Source organism: Anolis carolinensis, chromosome 1 (assembly GCF_035594765.1).
Source record: "Anolis carolinensis isolate JA03-04 chromosome 1, rAnoCar3.1.pri, whole genome shotgun sequence".
NCBI lineage: Eukaryota > Metazoa > Chordata > Lepidosauria > Squamata > Dactyloidae > Anolis > Anolis carolinensis.
The window spans coordinates 237,429,672-237,446,838 of NC_085841.1; the positions used below are offsets into that span (position 1 = coordinate 237,429,672).

Consider the following 17,167-nt stretch of genomic DNA (forward strand, 5'->3'; position numbering starts at 1 on the left):
AAAAACCAACAGGCAACCATCATATGCGCCTATGCACCAACTCTAGATGCTGACGAAGACATCAAGGAAAAATTTTACTGTCAGCTGGATACCATCCTATCGGAGATACCTAAGGAGGACAAAATCATCCTCCTGGGGGACTTTAACGCAAGAGTCGGAAGGGACTCTGACCTGTGGCCAGGGATCATAGGAAAAGACGGGGTCGGAAACAGCAACTCGAATGGCATCTTGCTTCTCACCAAATGCGGAGAGCACAACCTTGTCATCACCAACACGCTCTTCCGCCAGAAAAACAAGCTCAAGACATCATGGAAGCACCCTCGGTCAAAGCATTGGCACCTCCTGGACTATGTTATCACACGTGCCAGAGACCGCCGCGATGTGCTTCTCACAAGAGCCATGACAGGTACTGATGACTGCTGGACAGACCACAGGCTAATCCGATCCACGATGGCTATCAAGATCGTCCCCAAACGCAGACTCCAAGGAAGGAAAACAAGGCGAAAAATGAACACCCAAGCCCTTCAGGTGCCCTCCAAACGAGCCCTTCTCCAAACAACACTCAAAGATCATCTACCCACAGAACACCCCGAAAATGTTGAGGAACATTGGAACAAACTGAAGACCTCCATCATCACAGCCTGCGAAGAAAGCATTGGATACCTAACTAAGAAACATCAAGACTGGTTTGATGATAACGACAAAGAGATCCAACAGCTGATTGATAACAAAAGGAAAGCCTTCCAAACATGGCAGAGAGACACCAACTGTGCTGCCAAGAAAAAGATCTATGCCAGTGCAAAAGCCGAGGTCCAAAGAAGGACCAGAGAACTCAAGAACATCTGGTGGACAAAGAAGGCTGAAGAAATCCAACACCTTGCAGATACCCATGACGCTCAGGGATTTTTCAAAGCCACAAAGATCATTTATGGACCAAGAAACCATGGCATACAGCCCCTACGCTCATCAGATGGAACCAAAATTCTGAAGGACAAAACATCAATTGCACTACGTTGGAAAGAGCACTACCAGAACCTGCTGAATCGCAGCTCCAATGTGGCCGAAGAGACCCTCTCACAAATCCCGCAACAACAAACCAGGGATGAGCTTGCAGCACTGCCTAGTTTGGAAGAAGTCAGCAATGCCATCAGCCAACAAAAAAACAACAAAGCTAGCGGACCTGATGGGATTCCCGCTGAAATCTTCAAAGAGGGTGGACCTGAGCTGATGCAACAACTCCACCAGCTTATTGAAAAGGTGTGGATGACCGAGAAAATCCCAGCAGACTTCAAGGATGCCACCATCATCACCCTTTTCAAGAAAGGGGACAGAACAGACTGCGGGAACTATCGTGGTATCTCCCTTCTAACCTCCGCCGGGAAAATCCTCGCAAGAATCCTTGCAAACCGCCTTCTCCCTGTCTCAGAAGACACCCTCCCAGAATCCCAGAATGGCTTCCGCCCCTCCAGAGGAACAGTGGACATGATCTTCACTGCTCGACAGCTCCAAGAAAAATGCAGGGAACAAAACCAACCTCTGTACATGGCATTCATTGACCTTGCAAAGGCATTCGACACAGTGAATCGCAGCGCTCTCTGGACCATCCTCCAAAAAATCGGGTGCCCTGACAAATTTGTGAACATCCTGCGGCTCCTCCATGATGACATGATGGCAACAGTCTTGGACAGCAACGGCTCCCAAAGTGACCCATTTAAGGTTGAATCAGGTGTCAAGCAGGGATGTGTTATTGCCCCCACCTTATTTTCCATCTTCATCGCTATGATACTTCACCTTGTTGATGGGAAGCTTCCCACCGGAGTGGAAATCATCTATCGGACAGATGGCAAGCTATTTAACCTCAGCAGACTGAGAGCCAAAACCAAGGTCACCACAACATCTGTTATAGAACTCCAATATGCTGATGACAACGTAGTCTGTGCGCGTTCAGAAGAAGACCTACAAGCCACTCTAAACACCTTCGCAGAAGCATACGAGAAGCTCGGCCTCTCACTGAACATCGAGAAAACCAAAGTGCTCTTCCAACAGGCACCAGCTAATCCCTCTGCAAAGCCAGGAATACAGCTTAACGGTGCAACATTAGAAAATGTTGACCATTTCCGCTACCTTGGTAGCCACCTCTCCACAAAAGTCAACATCGACACTGAAATACAACACCGCCTGAGCTCTGCGAGTGCAGCATTTTTCCGTATGAAGCAGAGAGTGTTCGATGACCGGGACATCCGTAGAGAGACCAAGGTGCTTGTCTATAAAGCCATTGTCCTCCCAACCCTGCTCTATGCCTGCGAAACGTGGACTGTGTACAGACGTCACACCAAACTCCTGGAGCGTTTCCATCAGCGTTGTCTCAGGAAAATCCTGCAAATCTCTTGGGAAGACAGGCGGACAAATGTCAGCGTGCTTGAGGAAGCAAAGACCACCAGCATTGAAGCGATGCTCTTACGCCATCAACTCCGTTGGACTGGCCACGTTGTCCGAATGCCCGATCACCGTCTCCCAAAGCAGCTCCTCTACTCTGAACTCAAGAATGGGAAACGGAATGTTGGAGGGCAGGAAAAGAGATTTAAAGATGGGCTCAAAGCCAACCTTAAAAACTGTGGCATAGACACTGAGAACTGGGAAGCCCTGGCCCTTGAGCGCTCTAATTGGAGGTCAGCTGTGACCAGCAGTGCTGCGGAGTTTGAAGAGGCACGAACGGAGGGCTTAAGGGAGAAACGTGCCAAGAGGAAGGAGCGTCAAGCTAACCCCGACCGGGACCGCCTTCCACCTGGAAACCGATGTCCTCACTGCGGGAGAATATGCGGGTCAAGAATCGGTCTCTTCAGTCACCTAAGAACACACGCCCAAGATACCAAGGTTGGAAGACCATCGTCCTCGAACGTCGAGGGATCGCCTAATTCAAAAAAATTCACCAAATATTAAATCTGTCCATCGTCTCCATCAGCAATACCTGATAGGAGACACTGCAGAAAGCAGAAGCGTCCCATTAGATCAGTGGTTCTCAACCTTCCTAATGCCGCGACCCCTTAATACAGTTCCTCATGTTGTGGCAAACCCCAACCATAAAATAATTTTCGTTGCTACTTCATAATTGTAATTTTGTCACTGTTATGAATTGTAATGTAAATATCTGATATGCAGGATGTATTTCCATTCACTGGATCAAATTTGGCACAAATACCCGATACACCCAAATTTGAAAACTGATGGGGTTGCGGGGAAGGGAATTGATTTTGGGAGTTTTAGTTGCTGGGATTTGGGAGTTTTAGTTGCTGGGATTTATAGTTCACCTACAATCAAAGAGCATTCGGAACTCCCTCGTAACCCCCCCAAAGGTCCCGACCCCCAGGTTGAGAAACGCTGCATTAGATAGTCACCTCTTCCCTATCCTTCAGAAGCACAACCATTTCACCTATATTCAGGGATTCAGCCAAATATTCTGTGCTACATGGATCTCATCCACTCATATCCATAGATACAATTCAAGAAAAGGCTCTGTTAATGTTTCATCCATTCTAGTATAGATTTACACACATCTTCTACCCTCCGACCCCACTCCTGGCTCTTGTTCTAAAACAAAGCAACTCTACCCAGAGACTCGGCTGGACGAAACACAGGCAAAGAAGAGCCATTGCCTCAGCTTTTTATTCCTACTAAACTATTCCTTTCAGTAAGGAAAGCTGATCAACACTGGTGAGTAGCTGCCTGTGTGACAGAGCTGTAGTAGTTCATATGGGCATGCTGTTGCCTCTCTTGAGCGGTCAAGTGGACTGATTACTGTTCTCTTTGTTGCTGTACCAATGTATACCAAATTTCTTTCTTGAATGATAGATATGTAAAGCTCCTCAGTTTAGGGCTAACAGAACTGGTATCTCCTTTTTTAGGTGCTTGCCACCCATTTTGTTTCTTCTGGGACCTGGTCATCGACCTCTGCCTCTCAAGCAATGTTGATTCTTTCCTGCCCTTCCAAGTTGCAGATACTGGAGGGGATGCTGAAGAAGTGCCTCCCTCAAGCGCTTGGGGTAACTGCGAGATTGCCTGAACAGCTGAGCAGATATCTGCCAGCACCTCTAGCTTTGCCATAAGGAATCAGAGGAAAACTTTGGATGTTATATTTTCTGTGTGTGTCTGTATGTGCATGTGTGTATGCAAATCTAGGCTTGGAACGGGTCTATGAATTCCCATATTTTGTCCATCAGCTGGCTGTGAGGAAGATACGACCACTTTGACGTGCTTATATAGATACAGGAGATCAAAATCTGATTCAGATTCTCCCTCACTCATTGGTCTCAGACTGTCCCCTTTGTTTACACTGCAGCACCAGTTCTGACATCTGATTCTTGACAGGTCCACGGAACAGTAATGAACATAAATCGTGGGAACCCACTTGGCCATGAGGTGATTGTGGATTCCTGGCCCAATTTTAAAGCTGTCCTGAGTCGGCCACACAGAAAGGTATCAATTTTGGGGTATCTTACAGAACACACTCTATATGAAGTTCTAGCAAAGAACTTGTGGGTGGGGGTGGATTACTTTTGTTAATTCTTAAAATGCAGGAGTTCTAGTATGCATTCTGAATTACTGTTACCTAAAATATTAATTAATATACTAATGCAATGTTACTAAATACAGTAGAGTCTCACTTATCCAACATAAATGGGACGGCAGAACGTTGGATAAGCGAATATGTTGGATAATAAGGAGAGATTAAGGAGAAGCCTATTAAACATCAAATTAGGTTATGATTTTACAAATTAAGCACCAAAACATCATGTTATACAACAAATTTGGCAGAAAAAGTAGTTCAATATGTAGTAATTACCGTATTTACGAATTTTGCACCAAAATATAATATATTGAAAACATTGACTACAAAAATGTGTTGGATAATCCAGAACGTTGGATAAGCGAATGTTGGATAAGTGAGACTCTACTGTATATGAATATGACTATGTAATGTTGTATCAAGGTATGCATTTTTACCGGCTATCAGGGCATAGCAGGGTTACTGGGTTGCTGTGAATTTTCCAGGCTGTATGGCCATGTTCCAGATGCTTTCTCTCCTGATGTTTCACCCACATCTATGGCAGGCATTCTCAGAGGTTGTGTGGTATATTGGAAAACTAAGCAAGGGAGGTTTATATATCTATGGAAGGTCCAGGGTGGGAGAAAGAACTCTTGTCTGTTGGAGGCCAGTGTGAATGTTCCAATTGGCCAGCTTGATTAGCATTGAATAGGCTTGCAGTTTCAAGGCCTGGCTGGTTGCTGCCTGGGGGAATCCTTTGTTGGGAGGTGTTAGCTGGCCTGATTGAGTCTTGTCTGGAATTCCCTTGCTTTTTGAGTGTTGCTCTTTATGTACTGTCCTGATTTTAGAGGGTTTTTTAAATACTGGTAGCCAGATTTTGTTCATTTTCATGGTTTTCTTCTTTCTGTTGAAATTGTCCACATGTCTGTGGATTTCAGTGGCTTCTTTGTGTAGCCTGACATGATGGTTGTGAGAGTGGTCCAGCATTTCTGTGTTCTCAGATAATATTCTGGGTCCAGGTTGGTTTCTTAGGTGCTCTGCTATGGCTTACTTCTCTGGCTGAGTTAATCTGCAGTGCCTTTCGTGTTCCTTGATTTGTGTTTGTGTGATGCTGTGTTTGGTGGTCCCTATGTAGACTTCTCCACAACTGCATGGTATACGGTAGACTCCTGTAGAGGGGAGAGGATCCCTTTTGTCCTTTGCTGATCAAAAATTGGGCCACAAGTTTACAGAAAACCTACACACAGATAGATACATACATAAAAACTCCAACCATCACCCAAGCCTAAAAAGAAGCACAACCAAAGCCCTGTCAGACAGTGCAAAAAAGAATCTGCTAACCCACCTCTTTCAAGGGGAACTAAACCACCTAAACTGGGCTCTACAGGCCAATGGAGACTCCATCACAGACATCAGAAGAGCTGCAAGGCCAAGAACAAGGCACAAGACTAAAACAAAGATCCACCCAGAGGAAGAGTGTTCTTACCACACATCAAGGGAATCACTGACCACATAGGGAAGCTGATGAAGAAACGCAACCTACAAATTATCTACAGACCCACTAAGAAAATCCAACAAATGCTACATTCAGCAAAAGACAAGAGGGATCCACTCACCTCTGCAGGAGTCTACTGTATACCATGCAGCTGTAGACAAGTCTACATAGGGACCACCAAACATAGCATTGTCCAAACACGAGTCAAGGAACAGAAAAAGCATTGCAGACTAATTCAACCTCTGAGGATGTGGGCGAAACCTAAGAAGAGAAGGCTTTTGGAATATGGACATACAGCCCAGAAAACTCACAGCCACCTAGTGATTCCGGCCATGAAAGCCTTCAACAACACATAGCAGGGTTACTTTTCCAACTCATTATCACCAGCTAGTGTGGCTGCAAAAATCAGAACCAGAACCTTTGTCACAGCTTCACTTGCTGGTGGGAGCAGAGGTGAGAATATAATCCTCAACTGTCCAAATCACCAGCAGAACAGATGACCATCACTTGGTGCAGTTGTGCCTGGTAAAGTAGGCTTGGGGGCGTGGGATCAGACCAGGCCAGGAGACATTTCTTAGTTACTCATTTGAAACCAAGTAAGTAATGTAGAATATGGAATCATTTTAGAAATGGCAGGACAGTTATTAAACAAAATTCTGTGGAAATCTATGTCTCTCTTTTCTAGGTTGCCTCAGACGACTCAAATTGCCACATCAATACATATGCAGCATTTTACCATGATCTTGATGCATATCGAACTCTGGCACTGGACACAGATGCTATCAATTGGGCTCAAAGTATACAAATCCAAGGTAGATGCCAGTTCTTTCCTTCTGAGGGAACAGTTAAGATGACTTTATATAGGTCTGCAGTTTGATCAAATGGTACAGTACACTATATTCTCCCACATATACAATTATTACATAAGTGTTATAGTGCCACAAATATTAGGTGTTTTAAAATAATTAGGTTAAGATGCACAAGTGTATAACACTTGCAAATAGGGGGAAACCAGATTATTAGGGGATCAAGGGTTCCTAAGAGAAAAAGACAACAAGGAAAGGATGAAAATGAGGTTTACACACACACCATCCCACAGATGATGAGGGGTTAAAAAAGGGGAGAAAAGAAGGCAGCACTGAGCTAAAGAATGACAGACAGAATCATACAATGACAGAGTTGCAAGGGACTCTGAGGATCATCTGGCCCAACCCCTGGCTGATGCAGGAATCCACATCTAAAACATCCAGGACAGAGATCACCTGTTCTGTTGCCAACCAATATTTCCTCATGTTTACTTAGAATCTACCTTCCTTGATGTGAACATACTTGTTTGGGTCTCACTTTCTGCTGCAGCAGGAATTAAGCTCATTTTCTCGATTCACCAGGGTAAATATACCAGTTTCCTTCAATCATCCCTCACAGGTTTCCGTTTGGACATTTTTGCCATCTCGGTCATCCTTCTCTGTATATATTCACACTTGTTGATTTATAAAATACAAACTTGTGTTTTGTTAGACTTCTAGATTATTGTCATGTGTCAAGTCAAGTATTACCCATCAATGTTCATCCACATGACTTTTCTTGTTTAAGTGTAAGCCATACATTGCAACCTAATAACAATGTTTATTGAAAAACCGTGAAAAAGTGAACTGCGAAGTAGTGAGGGAACACTCTGTGTGTGTGTGTGTGTGTGTGTGTGTGTGTGTGTGTGTATAGTTCTGCATATGAATGCAACAAGAAATCTGTGAAAAAAATCCAAATGACAGTTGTTACTTTCATAGGTAAGTCAATATTTTTGTATGAATTTTTTAAAAAGATTATTAGCTGCAAGAAAATTAGTGTCAGGTGACAGGATATTCTTGCATATCCTCACCAAATACATGCTATGAATTTGGACCCTTGAGTTGACCTGAATTCAATGCAGATTACTTAAATCGATATTCGATGACGCAAATATTACTACTGCCCATGTGATAGTGGTTCCATTTCATGACTTAACTTTATCAAGCGCAAAAAGTTTTAATTGATTAGCAAAAACTGGCAGTTTTGAGCATAGAAATCTTGCCTTTTCCAATTCTGCACATTTTTCCAGGCTACTTAAAATATTTGCATTATTTTTGCGGGAAAATAACCTTTTGAATAGGTGATGAGAATAGAAGGAAAATGCCTCATCATTAATCATGATGTCAACCATAATGTCAGAAAACCCACAAGCTGGATTTGGTCCTAGCTTTACTGCCAGTGTCTCTTTATGAGAAAAGAATTCGAAACATGCTACTGAATTACTAACACATGAATAGGTGTTCACTTTTTGAATAATAGGAATTATATGTCACTGAGGAGGATCAGGATTTTAGAGATGATTAGGTGGGACACAAACAAAAAAGGGTTGGGAAAATCTGCTCTAGATCCTCCATCTGACACTTCCCAAATGCTGCCGAGGTACGTGCTCAGCTACCTAGCTATGCACGTGGAAAGTCCTCCATCTAACAGAATTCTATCAACACTCTAGTATAGACACACATTGGAGACACACACACACACAACACACTTGCTGACAAAATATTTTATGGCTCTTCAGGGAACCAGCAGGGTATACTTCAAGTCTCCCAAGAAGCTGTCACCACCAAGAATGTGCCACTGTCAGCATTACCCTACTTGACCTATCTGCACCCTGACCCAAATAAATTGCCTGAGCATCGGTGAGTATCCATGCTGTCACACAAAAATTGAGGATGTCATTTTTGATATTTTGGGACACTAAGAAACATGGGTTGCTCCCACTTGGGAAATTCCTAATCTGCCCATTGCAATTTCAAATAGGCTTTTTAGTCCACCATTCAATGGTTACAACCATGGCTCAAGAATAACATTTTTGTTTCAGGTCAAAACTTTGATATAAAGTATCTTTCTCAGAAGCATATTACAGTGCCATCCCCCACACAATATAACTTCTTGGCAAGCCCATTTAGTGTTGTATAAAGACATTTTTAATGTTAGGTAAGGAGCATTGCATAAAGACATTTTCTATTTTGGAAAACTGGCTTTTACTTCTTTTAATTTCCTTTGTTCAGTCTTCTTTGTGAGTTCTTTCTCGTTTAAAAAAATCTTCAAACCTAGCAGTTCGAAAACATGCAAATGTGAATACATCAATAGGTACCATTTCAGCATGAAAGTAACAGCTCTCCATGCAGTCATGCTGGCCACATGACTTTGGAGGTGTTTACAGACAACGCCGGCTCTCAAGAGTTGGACACGACTAGACTTAATGTCAGGAGAAAACCTTTACCTATCATACTTTGCACCTAGAGAAGAATAGGCTGTTTTGTAACCATTTTTTGTCCACATATTGTAATCAGAATTATCTATTATGAAAATAGAATTAAAGTTTTGCATGTTTTGCTTGCTTTAGTGGGCTGTCTAACATTTATGGATGTCTACAGGCTTTCATACACACCCATCCCTCAACATCCCTATATTCTGGCAATGATCAATTGCCTCCCACCCCCTGCTTCTGCTTGTGCAGAACAAACTGAGCAACTGGGAGTTCTTGCAACAACATGAGAGCAAAAACACATCCAATGGGATCAAGTTAACAGACATTTTGTAGGGGTTGTTTTGTGGAGGGGTTTGATTGGGAGACCCCGTATTCTGGTATTTTGCCAGCATAGGATGAATCATAGAATCTTAGAGCTGGAAGACACTATAAGGGACATCCAGCCCAACCCACTGCCATGCAGGAACATACAATGAAAGTGCATGGATGCTGAGAGAGCTGCTATGGTAATTCTGCCACAGCTATGAAAATGTAGGGACCTATACCTGCAGCAAGTGCAAGCTGGATGCCATGCTGGAAGAGAAGGTTAACATCTTTAGGTCTGTGTTTGTACACTTCAGCTTATCAGGTGGGGATGAGGATTTTTTGGACAGAAAGAACACAGCAGGCTCGCCGCACAAGCAACACACTGGCAGGAGAATGGTTGTGCCACCAACCTTTGACAAGAATGTATTTACAGGGACCCTTGTAAGCTTGAACAGGAGTGCTTTAAACTATGTTCTGTGCAGGAAAGATACAATATTGTAGAGGGGCTGCAATTATGAGGACAATAGACTCAATTATAAAGGAGGAATTTGGGTAACAGTATGTGAACCCAGGGGCCCCTGGTGGCACAGTGCATTAAAGCGCTGAGCTGCTGAACTTGCGGACCAAAAGGTGCCAGGTTCAAATCCTGAGAGCGGAATGAGCGCCCACTGTTAGCCCCAGCTCCTGCCAACCTAGCAGTTCGAAAACATGCCAATGTGAGTAGATCAATAGGTACCACCCCAGCGGGAACGTAACGGCGCTCCATGCAGTCATGCTGGCCACATGACCTTGGAGGTGTCTACGGACAACGCCGGCTCTTCGGCCTAGAAATGGAGATGAGCACCAACCCCCAGAGTTGGTCACAACTGGACTTAATGTCAGGGGAAAACCTTTACCTTACCTATGTGAACCCATGACAGACAAGGAAAAAGAATAACAAAGAAACTGCAGAAGAGAACAGCTATTGGTCCTACATACCAAAGAACACAGCTTGAGAAATAAACACAATGATCTTGAACTCCTAACACTGCCTAGTAATAAGATTTAATATATACCGTATATACTCGAGTATAAGCCGACCCGAATATAAGCCGAGGCACCTAATTTTAACCGCAAAAAACTGGTATAACTTATTGACTCGAGTATAAGCGAAGGGTGGGAAATGTAGCAGCTACGGATAAATTTCAAAATAAAAATAGATACCAATAAAATTTCATTAATCGAGGCATCAGTAGGTTAAATGTTTTTGAATATTTACAGTATTTAAAAGAAAAACAATAAACTAGCTCTATAAGTGGAAAAGTAGGGGCAACAAAAACAATATGGTATCAATAATAATAATAATAATAATAATAATAATAATAATAATAAAAACTTCATTTGGATCCCACCCTATCTCCCCATGAGGAATCAGGCCGGCTTCCAACATAGTAACAGGCAAACATTCAAAGCCTACATAAACAATGCAGAGCTAGATATAAATCTATAATTATATACACTAATTTCACATATGCATTTACCTCTGAAACATTTGCAAATTCCCCCCTCTATGTGTGTGTGTGTTTCTCTACAATATTTGCAAGCCATATATATATATATATATATATATATATATATATATATATATATATATTCATATCTATCTAGACTTGTCTATATATATGTGCGTTCATTTTCCCCCTGTAATATTTGCAAGCCCTATATATAGGTAGGTAAGAATATATTCATATCTATCCAGACATCTCTCTTTATATAGATATTTGCAGAGACTTGCAAACATATGAGGGTAAATTCATATATAAAATAATGTATATGTATGGCTACAGATACACAGGTACATGGATCTATATGTATAAAGGATTTGCAAAGACCTGCAAACATATGAGGGGAAAATTCATATATAAAATTAATGTATATAGATAGATACATCTATAAAGGTACATAGATACTGCAAAAGCTTGCAAGGGGTTAATGCCTATAGGAGAATATAACAAATATTTCAGGGGAAAATGCTTTCATAAGATTAATGAATATATATATTTCTTCTTCCTGACTTGCCAAGGTGTCTTTCTCTTTTCAAAACATTCCCTTGATTAAGAGCGAGGGAGGCTTTGCAAAAGTAAACACACTGATAAGGGAGGAGAAGAGAGAAATAGATCACATATTGCAAGCAATAGCCTGCAGGCTCCATTGCCGGCCTTGACCTTGACCCGATTATAAGCCAGGGGAGGCTTTTTCAGCTAATAAATAATGGCTGAAAAACTCGGCTTATCTTCGAGTATATACGGTATTACTAGTATACTGATTTGTAATATACGGTATATAAAATCTTATTTATCTGTGAGAAGATCAATGATACACCAGGAAGATTTCAGAAAACATTTAAGATTAGCGAAGCAACAGTGATATCATTGTGAGGGTTTACTGTAGACCCATAAGTGAGACTAAACACTTGAATGGTGTCTTCCTAGAACATATGCCCAAATGTTCAAAAGCTTGATGCTTGTTGGAATTCAAACTCTGCCACCTCACCTGCTTCCATTATCGGAAGGTGGATGTGGTAACAATAGTAACAATTACTATTGACCTGCATTTTTCCAGTAGGAAAGATCTGATCAGTGGGGTGAATGCAGCTGAAACCTTAGAGTGGGAGCCACCTCATTCTCCTGGGATTTGTTATCAGGATAAAAGCAAGATATAAATGTAATCACACATATGCAGTCTGAAATTATAAAACTGATTTCATCAAACCCAGGGAAATGGATGATAAGCCCATAATCAAAAATGTTCAAAGGCAAATGAATTCATGAGAAGAAATAGTGAAAGTGTGAGGAGGAAAGGAAGGTATCCAAAGAAGCCTACATAAAAGTGGCTAATTGTCCTGGTTGTGTTGTTCACTGTGTGTATAAATTACCTGGATGATGGAGTAGAGGACAATCATCTCAATTTGAAGACGACATCCAATTAGGAGGCCTAGCTAATATCTCAGAGGATAGGATCAAGGAGCCCCCTGATGGTGCAGCGGATTAAACCGCTGAGTTGCTGAACTTGCTGACCAAAAGGTTGGCAGTTTGAATCTGGGGAATGGGGTGAGCTCCTGCTGTTAGCCCAAGCTTCTGCCAGCCTAGCAGTTCGAAAACATTCAAACATGAGTAAATCAATAGGTACTGCTTTGGCAGGAAGGTAACAGTGCTCCATGCAGTCATGCTGGCCACTTGACCTTGGAAGTGTCTACGGACAACGCCAGCTCTTTGGCTTAGAAATAGAGATGAGCACCAATCCCCAGATTCGGACACAACTAGATTTAATGTCAGGGAAAACCTTTACCTAGGATCAAGGTGCATTGGACTGTTGGCCCAAAATTAATATGAAGAATCAAGCAATATGTCTTAAATTGGAATGTATATTAACAGTGAATTACGTAACTACTGCCTCATTTCAATAACCCAGTACCTTAAAGTAAATATTCTTTTGATTTATGAGCAGATATCATGACAAACAACACTGTATTAGAATCAACTTTGGAACTGCACTATATGATTAGTGTTGACTCTTATAATGCTTACATTATACAGTTTAACTGCATTCAATTGCTTTATATGAGTCTAAACTGGCAGAAGCAATCTCTTCTCCACCACTTCAACACAGATTGGAAGACAGTAAGTGGGACACCCCAGCCAAGAAGTGCCAAGGTTCCTCCCACTCCTGTTGCTGAGTGTTCCCACTTTGGGAGTGGGCTGGGAAGTAGGCAAGCAGGAGAAGGCAGGAGCTGATCTTATTCCCCACAGGAGTTTGCCCCAGGAAAACATGCATCATTTGTCAGAACAGAAGGAGGGGAAACGAAGGGGTTGGACACTCACTGAATTCTCATTCATGTGTTATCAAGGTTTGGCCCTAAGCACTGATGACTTTTGAGAACTGAGCCAGTATATCAATCTGCATTCTTGTTACATTTCCAATCTTACAGGCTAGATCCCAGCTTCACGATGTCCACCTTGAATGCCTCTCATGTTGACCTGGTGAATGAGACATGGGCCTACGGAGGCAATGAACGAAGTCGTAGGTACATAGCCAGCCTGGTGGAGGCTTTCTTCAGTTTCTGCATCCTGGATCCCAATGGTCAGCTCATCAGCTGGAATATAATGGACCATGCTGGGGCACAAGGAATTTCCTACACCCTGCCCTCACACCGTGGAAAGCACCTTTCAGCCGTGATAGGAAGGGCACTAAGCATGAGAGCTCATTCTGCTGGCTACCCTGTATATGGACATGTTGCTCCAAGCAATGTCCACATGCAGAGGATACAGGAGCGTCGAGGCAACCAGAAAGTATCTGACTTGTGCCATTATTGTATCCATGGTGAAATATAGGAGAGGAAGAGCAAAAGAAAACTTCTCTGCAGGGCCTGCTCTAGGAAATTTTCAAGTGTAAGCAAGCAGTAATTTTGGCGCCCCCCCCCCCCCCCCCCCCCGACAAACCAATCACTGAAAAATAAAAGGTAGAAGGTAGAGGTGAATAGAACACACACACGGCACATATGGTCCCTGCATATGTGTTTGTATGTGTGTGTGTGTGTGTGTGTGTATGTATCTTATATATACATACACATACACACAATGTGGAAAATATGTGGCAAGGTAGATAGATAGGTAGGGAGCCACGGCAGAAGATCCCTCCCTGGAGCAAGGCCTAATAATAATAATATTAATAAATCATCCCAACAAAGGATTCCCCCAGGCAGGAAGCAGCCAAGCAACTGAAACATTTATACCTGCCTCCAACAGACAAGAGTATCTTTCTCCCATCCTGGACATTCTGCAGATATATAAACCCCACTTAATTAGTTTCCAACCTCTAAGGATGCCTGCCATATATGCAGACGAAATGTCAGGAGAGAATGCTTCTGGAACATGGCCATACAGCCCAAAAAGCTCACAGCAACCCACTTGTCTTTACTGTATTACACAAATGTAATGTGCACCTCACTTTTGGAATAGTCATTTAGGCAAAAAAGGTGTGGCTGAGATTGATGTAATATGGTAATTTTGGCCTTCTTACTCTGATAGAAGCTTCAATAGGGCTACAGTAACTAGGGTTTGGCATTTTAGAGAATATACTCAGCATGATAACTATGGTGCTTATCCTCTGCTGAGCATGAGAATGATGAGCAGACATTCTTTTCAACCTCTGACAACTCTGATGGCAAAGCTGGGGTGATTTACTTGAAGTGGGGACAAACTTAGTAGATGTGGGCGAAACGTCAGTATTTTAAAAACTCTAAAATCAGGACAGTAAATAAAGAACACCACTCAGAAAACAAAGGAAACAATCAGGGCCAGCTAACACCGTCCAACAAAAGATTACCACAGGCAGAAAGCAGCCAGGCTTTGAAGCTGCAAGACTATGTAATGCTAATCAAGGTACCTCAGACAACAGTTCTTTTTCCAACCCTGAACATTCCACAGATATATAAACCCTGTTTGCCTAGTTTCCAAGAGACCTCACAACCACTGAGAGAAGAAGGAGGGAGAGAGGGAGGGAGGGAGAAGAGGGGGATCCTCAATCAGGGCAAGCTAACACCTCCCAACAAAGGATTACCCCAGGCAAAAAGCAGCCAGGTTTTGAAGCTGCAAGGCTATTTAATGCTAATAACGGTGGCCATTTGCAATATTCACATGTGCCTCAGACAAGAGTTCTTTCCCCCACCCTGAACATTCCACAGATATATAAACCCCACTTGCTTTGTTTCCAACAGACCTCACAACCATTGAGAGTGCCTGCCATAGATGCAGGCGAAACGTCAGAAGAGAATGCTTCTGGAGCATACCTATAAACTCACCAGAGAGACTGGGAAAACTGCCTATGAGTGTCCATGCAGTAGAAAGGAGATGAGGAAGGAAGGAAGGAAGGAAGGAAGGAAGGAAGGAAGGAAGGAAGAAGGAAGGAAGGAAGAAGGAAGGAAGGAAGGAAGGAGTGAAGGATGGGAGGGAAAAGGAGAGGAGGGAGAAGAAGGAGGGAGGGAGGGAGGGTGAAGAGGGAGGGCGCCAGGGGATCCTCAATCAGGGCAAGCTAACACATCCCAACAAAGGATTACGCCAGGCAAAAAGCAGCCAGGCTTTGAATCTGCAAGGCTATTTAATGCTAATAACGGTGGCCATTTGCAACATTCACATGTGCCTCAGACAAGAGTTCTTTCCCCCACCCTGAACATTCCACAGATATATAAACCCCACTTGCTTTGTTTCCAACAGACCTCACAACCACTGAGAGTGCCTGCCATAGATGCAGGCAAAACGTCAGGAGAGAATCTTTCTGGAACATTGCCAGATAGCCCATGAGCCGCCATCTTGATTGGGCTAAGGAGGGGGCGGGGCCAAAGGGCACTTCCAAGGCACTCCTTCGGAAGCAGGGGGCGTGGTCTCCTGGGAGGGGCGTGCCCTCCGTGCCCTTAGGCCCCAGCCTGCCCCCTCCGCAGCCTCAAAGCCTGGCTGCAAGGCAGAAGGGGAGAGCAGGTAAAAGAGGAAGGAGGGAGGGAAAAGAGGGAGAAGAGGGAGGGCGCTTTTGGGCGATGGTGCTGTGCGTGCACGTTGGTGCATGCACAGAATTAGGCCTCAACAGCGCCCCCTTCCACGTGCGCCCGAAGCCGCGTCAACGTTGGACCGGCCCTGCTTCTCTGTCAATCTGCTTGGCTCAGGGCCACACATCCCCACCTACTATAAATCTACTTTCATTATGTAGGATAGAGCTAATTCACTTTAAGCATCAATTCCTTTGGCTGTACAGATCATAGAATCCTAGAGTTGGAAGAGACCTCCTGGGCCATCCAGTCCAACCCTCTGCCAAGAAGCAGGAAAATTGCATTCAAAGCATCCCCGACAGATGGCCATCCAGCCTCTGTTTAAAAGCCTCCAAAGAAGGAGCCTCCACCACACTCTGGGAAGAGAGTTCCCCTGCTGAACAGCTCTCGCAGTGAGGAAGTTCTTCCTGATGTTCAGGTGGAATCTCCTTCCCTGTAATTTGAAGCCATTGTTCTGCGTCCCAGTCTTGCTCCCTCCTCCCTGTGACTTCCCCTTACATATTTATACCTGGCTATCATGTCTCCTCTCAGCCTTCTCTTCTGCAGGCTAAACATGCCCAGTTCTTTAAGTCTCTCCTCATAGGGCTTGTTCTCCAGACCCTTGATCATTTTAGTCACCCTCCTCTGGATACATTCCAGCTTTTCAACATCTCCCTTAAATTGCAGTGCCCAGAACTGGACACAGTATTCCAGGTGTGGTCTGACCAAGGCAGAATAGAGGGGTAGCATGACCTTCCTGGACCTAGACACTATATGCCTATTTATGCAGGCCAAAATCCCATTGACTTTTTTAGCTGTCACGTCACATTGTTGTCTAATGTGTATACTAATTTCAGAAACCATGCCTCTAATCTTCATCTGATCACACTGTACTCCAATAATTAATAGACCATTTTTCCAAAGCATCTGATCCCAAGTGAATGTCTTATAACTGTATATTCTTTTCATAAGCATACACGACTATCT

General features: G+C 43.4%; 1 protein-coding gene across 1 annotated transcript; it reads left to right on the forward strand.

Moving 5' to 3' along the window:
- Window positions 1-3,582: 3,582 nt before the first annotated feature.
- Window positions 3,583-14,087, forward strand: LOC103278941 (glycine N-acyltransferase-like protein 3). The gene is made up of 6 exons (XM_008111375.3): window positions 3,583-3,711; window positions 3,903-4,040; window positions 4,366-4,473; window positions 6,724-6,850; window positions 8,623-8,743; window positions 13,592-14,087. The coding sequence occupies exons 2-6, from the start codon at window positions 3,963-3,965 to the stop codon at window positions 13,992-13,994; spliced, it is 837 nt and encodes a 278-aa protein (XP_008109582.2). The 5' UTR covers window positions 3,583-3,711; window positions 3,903-3,962; the 3' UTR covers window positions 13,995-14,087.
- The last annotated feature ends 3,080 nt before the right edge of the window (window positions 14,088-17,167 follow it).

Bases quoted from the DNA above. Each gene is read 5' to 3' on its own strand.
- LOC103278941 (XM_008111375.3), top strand. From the start codon at position 3,963: ATGTTGATTCTTTCCTGCCCTTCCAAGTTGCAGATACTGGAGGGGATG. The intron at 6,851-8,622 runs GTAGATGCCAGT...ATGGCTCTTCAG, and splicing joins TCAAAGTATACAAATCCAAG to GGAACCAGCAGGGTATACTT. The intron at 8,744-13,591 runs GTGAGTATCCAT...CCAATCTTACAG, and splicing joins AATAAATTGCCTGAGCATCG to GCTAGATCCCAGCTTCACGA.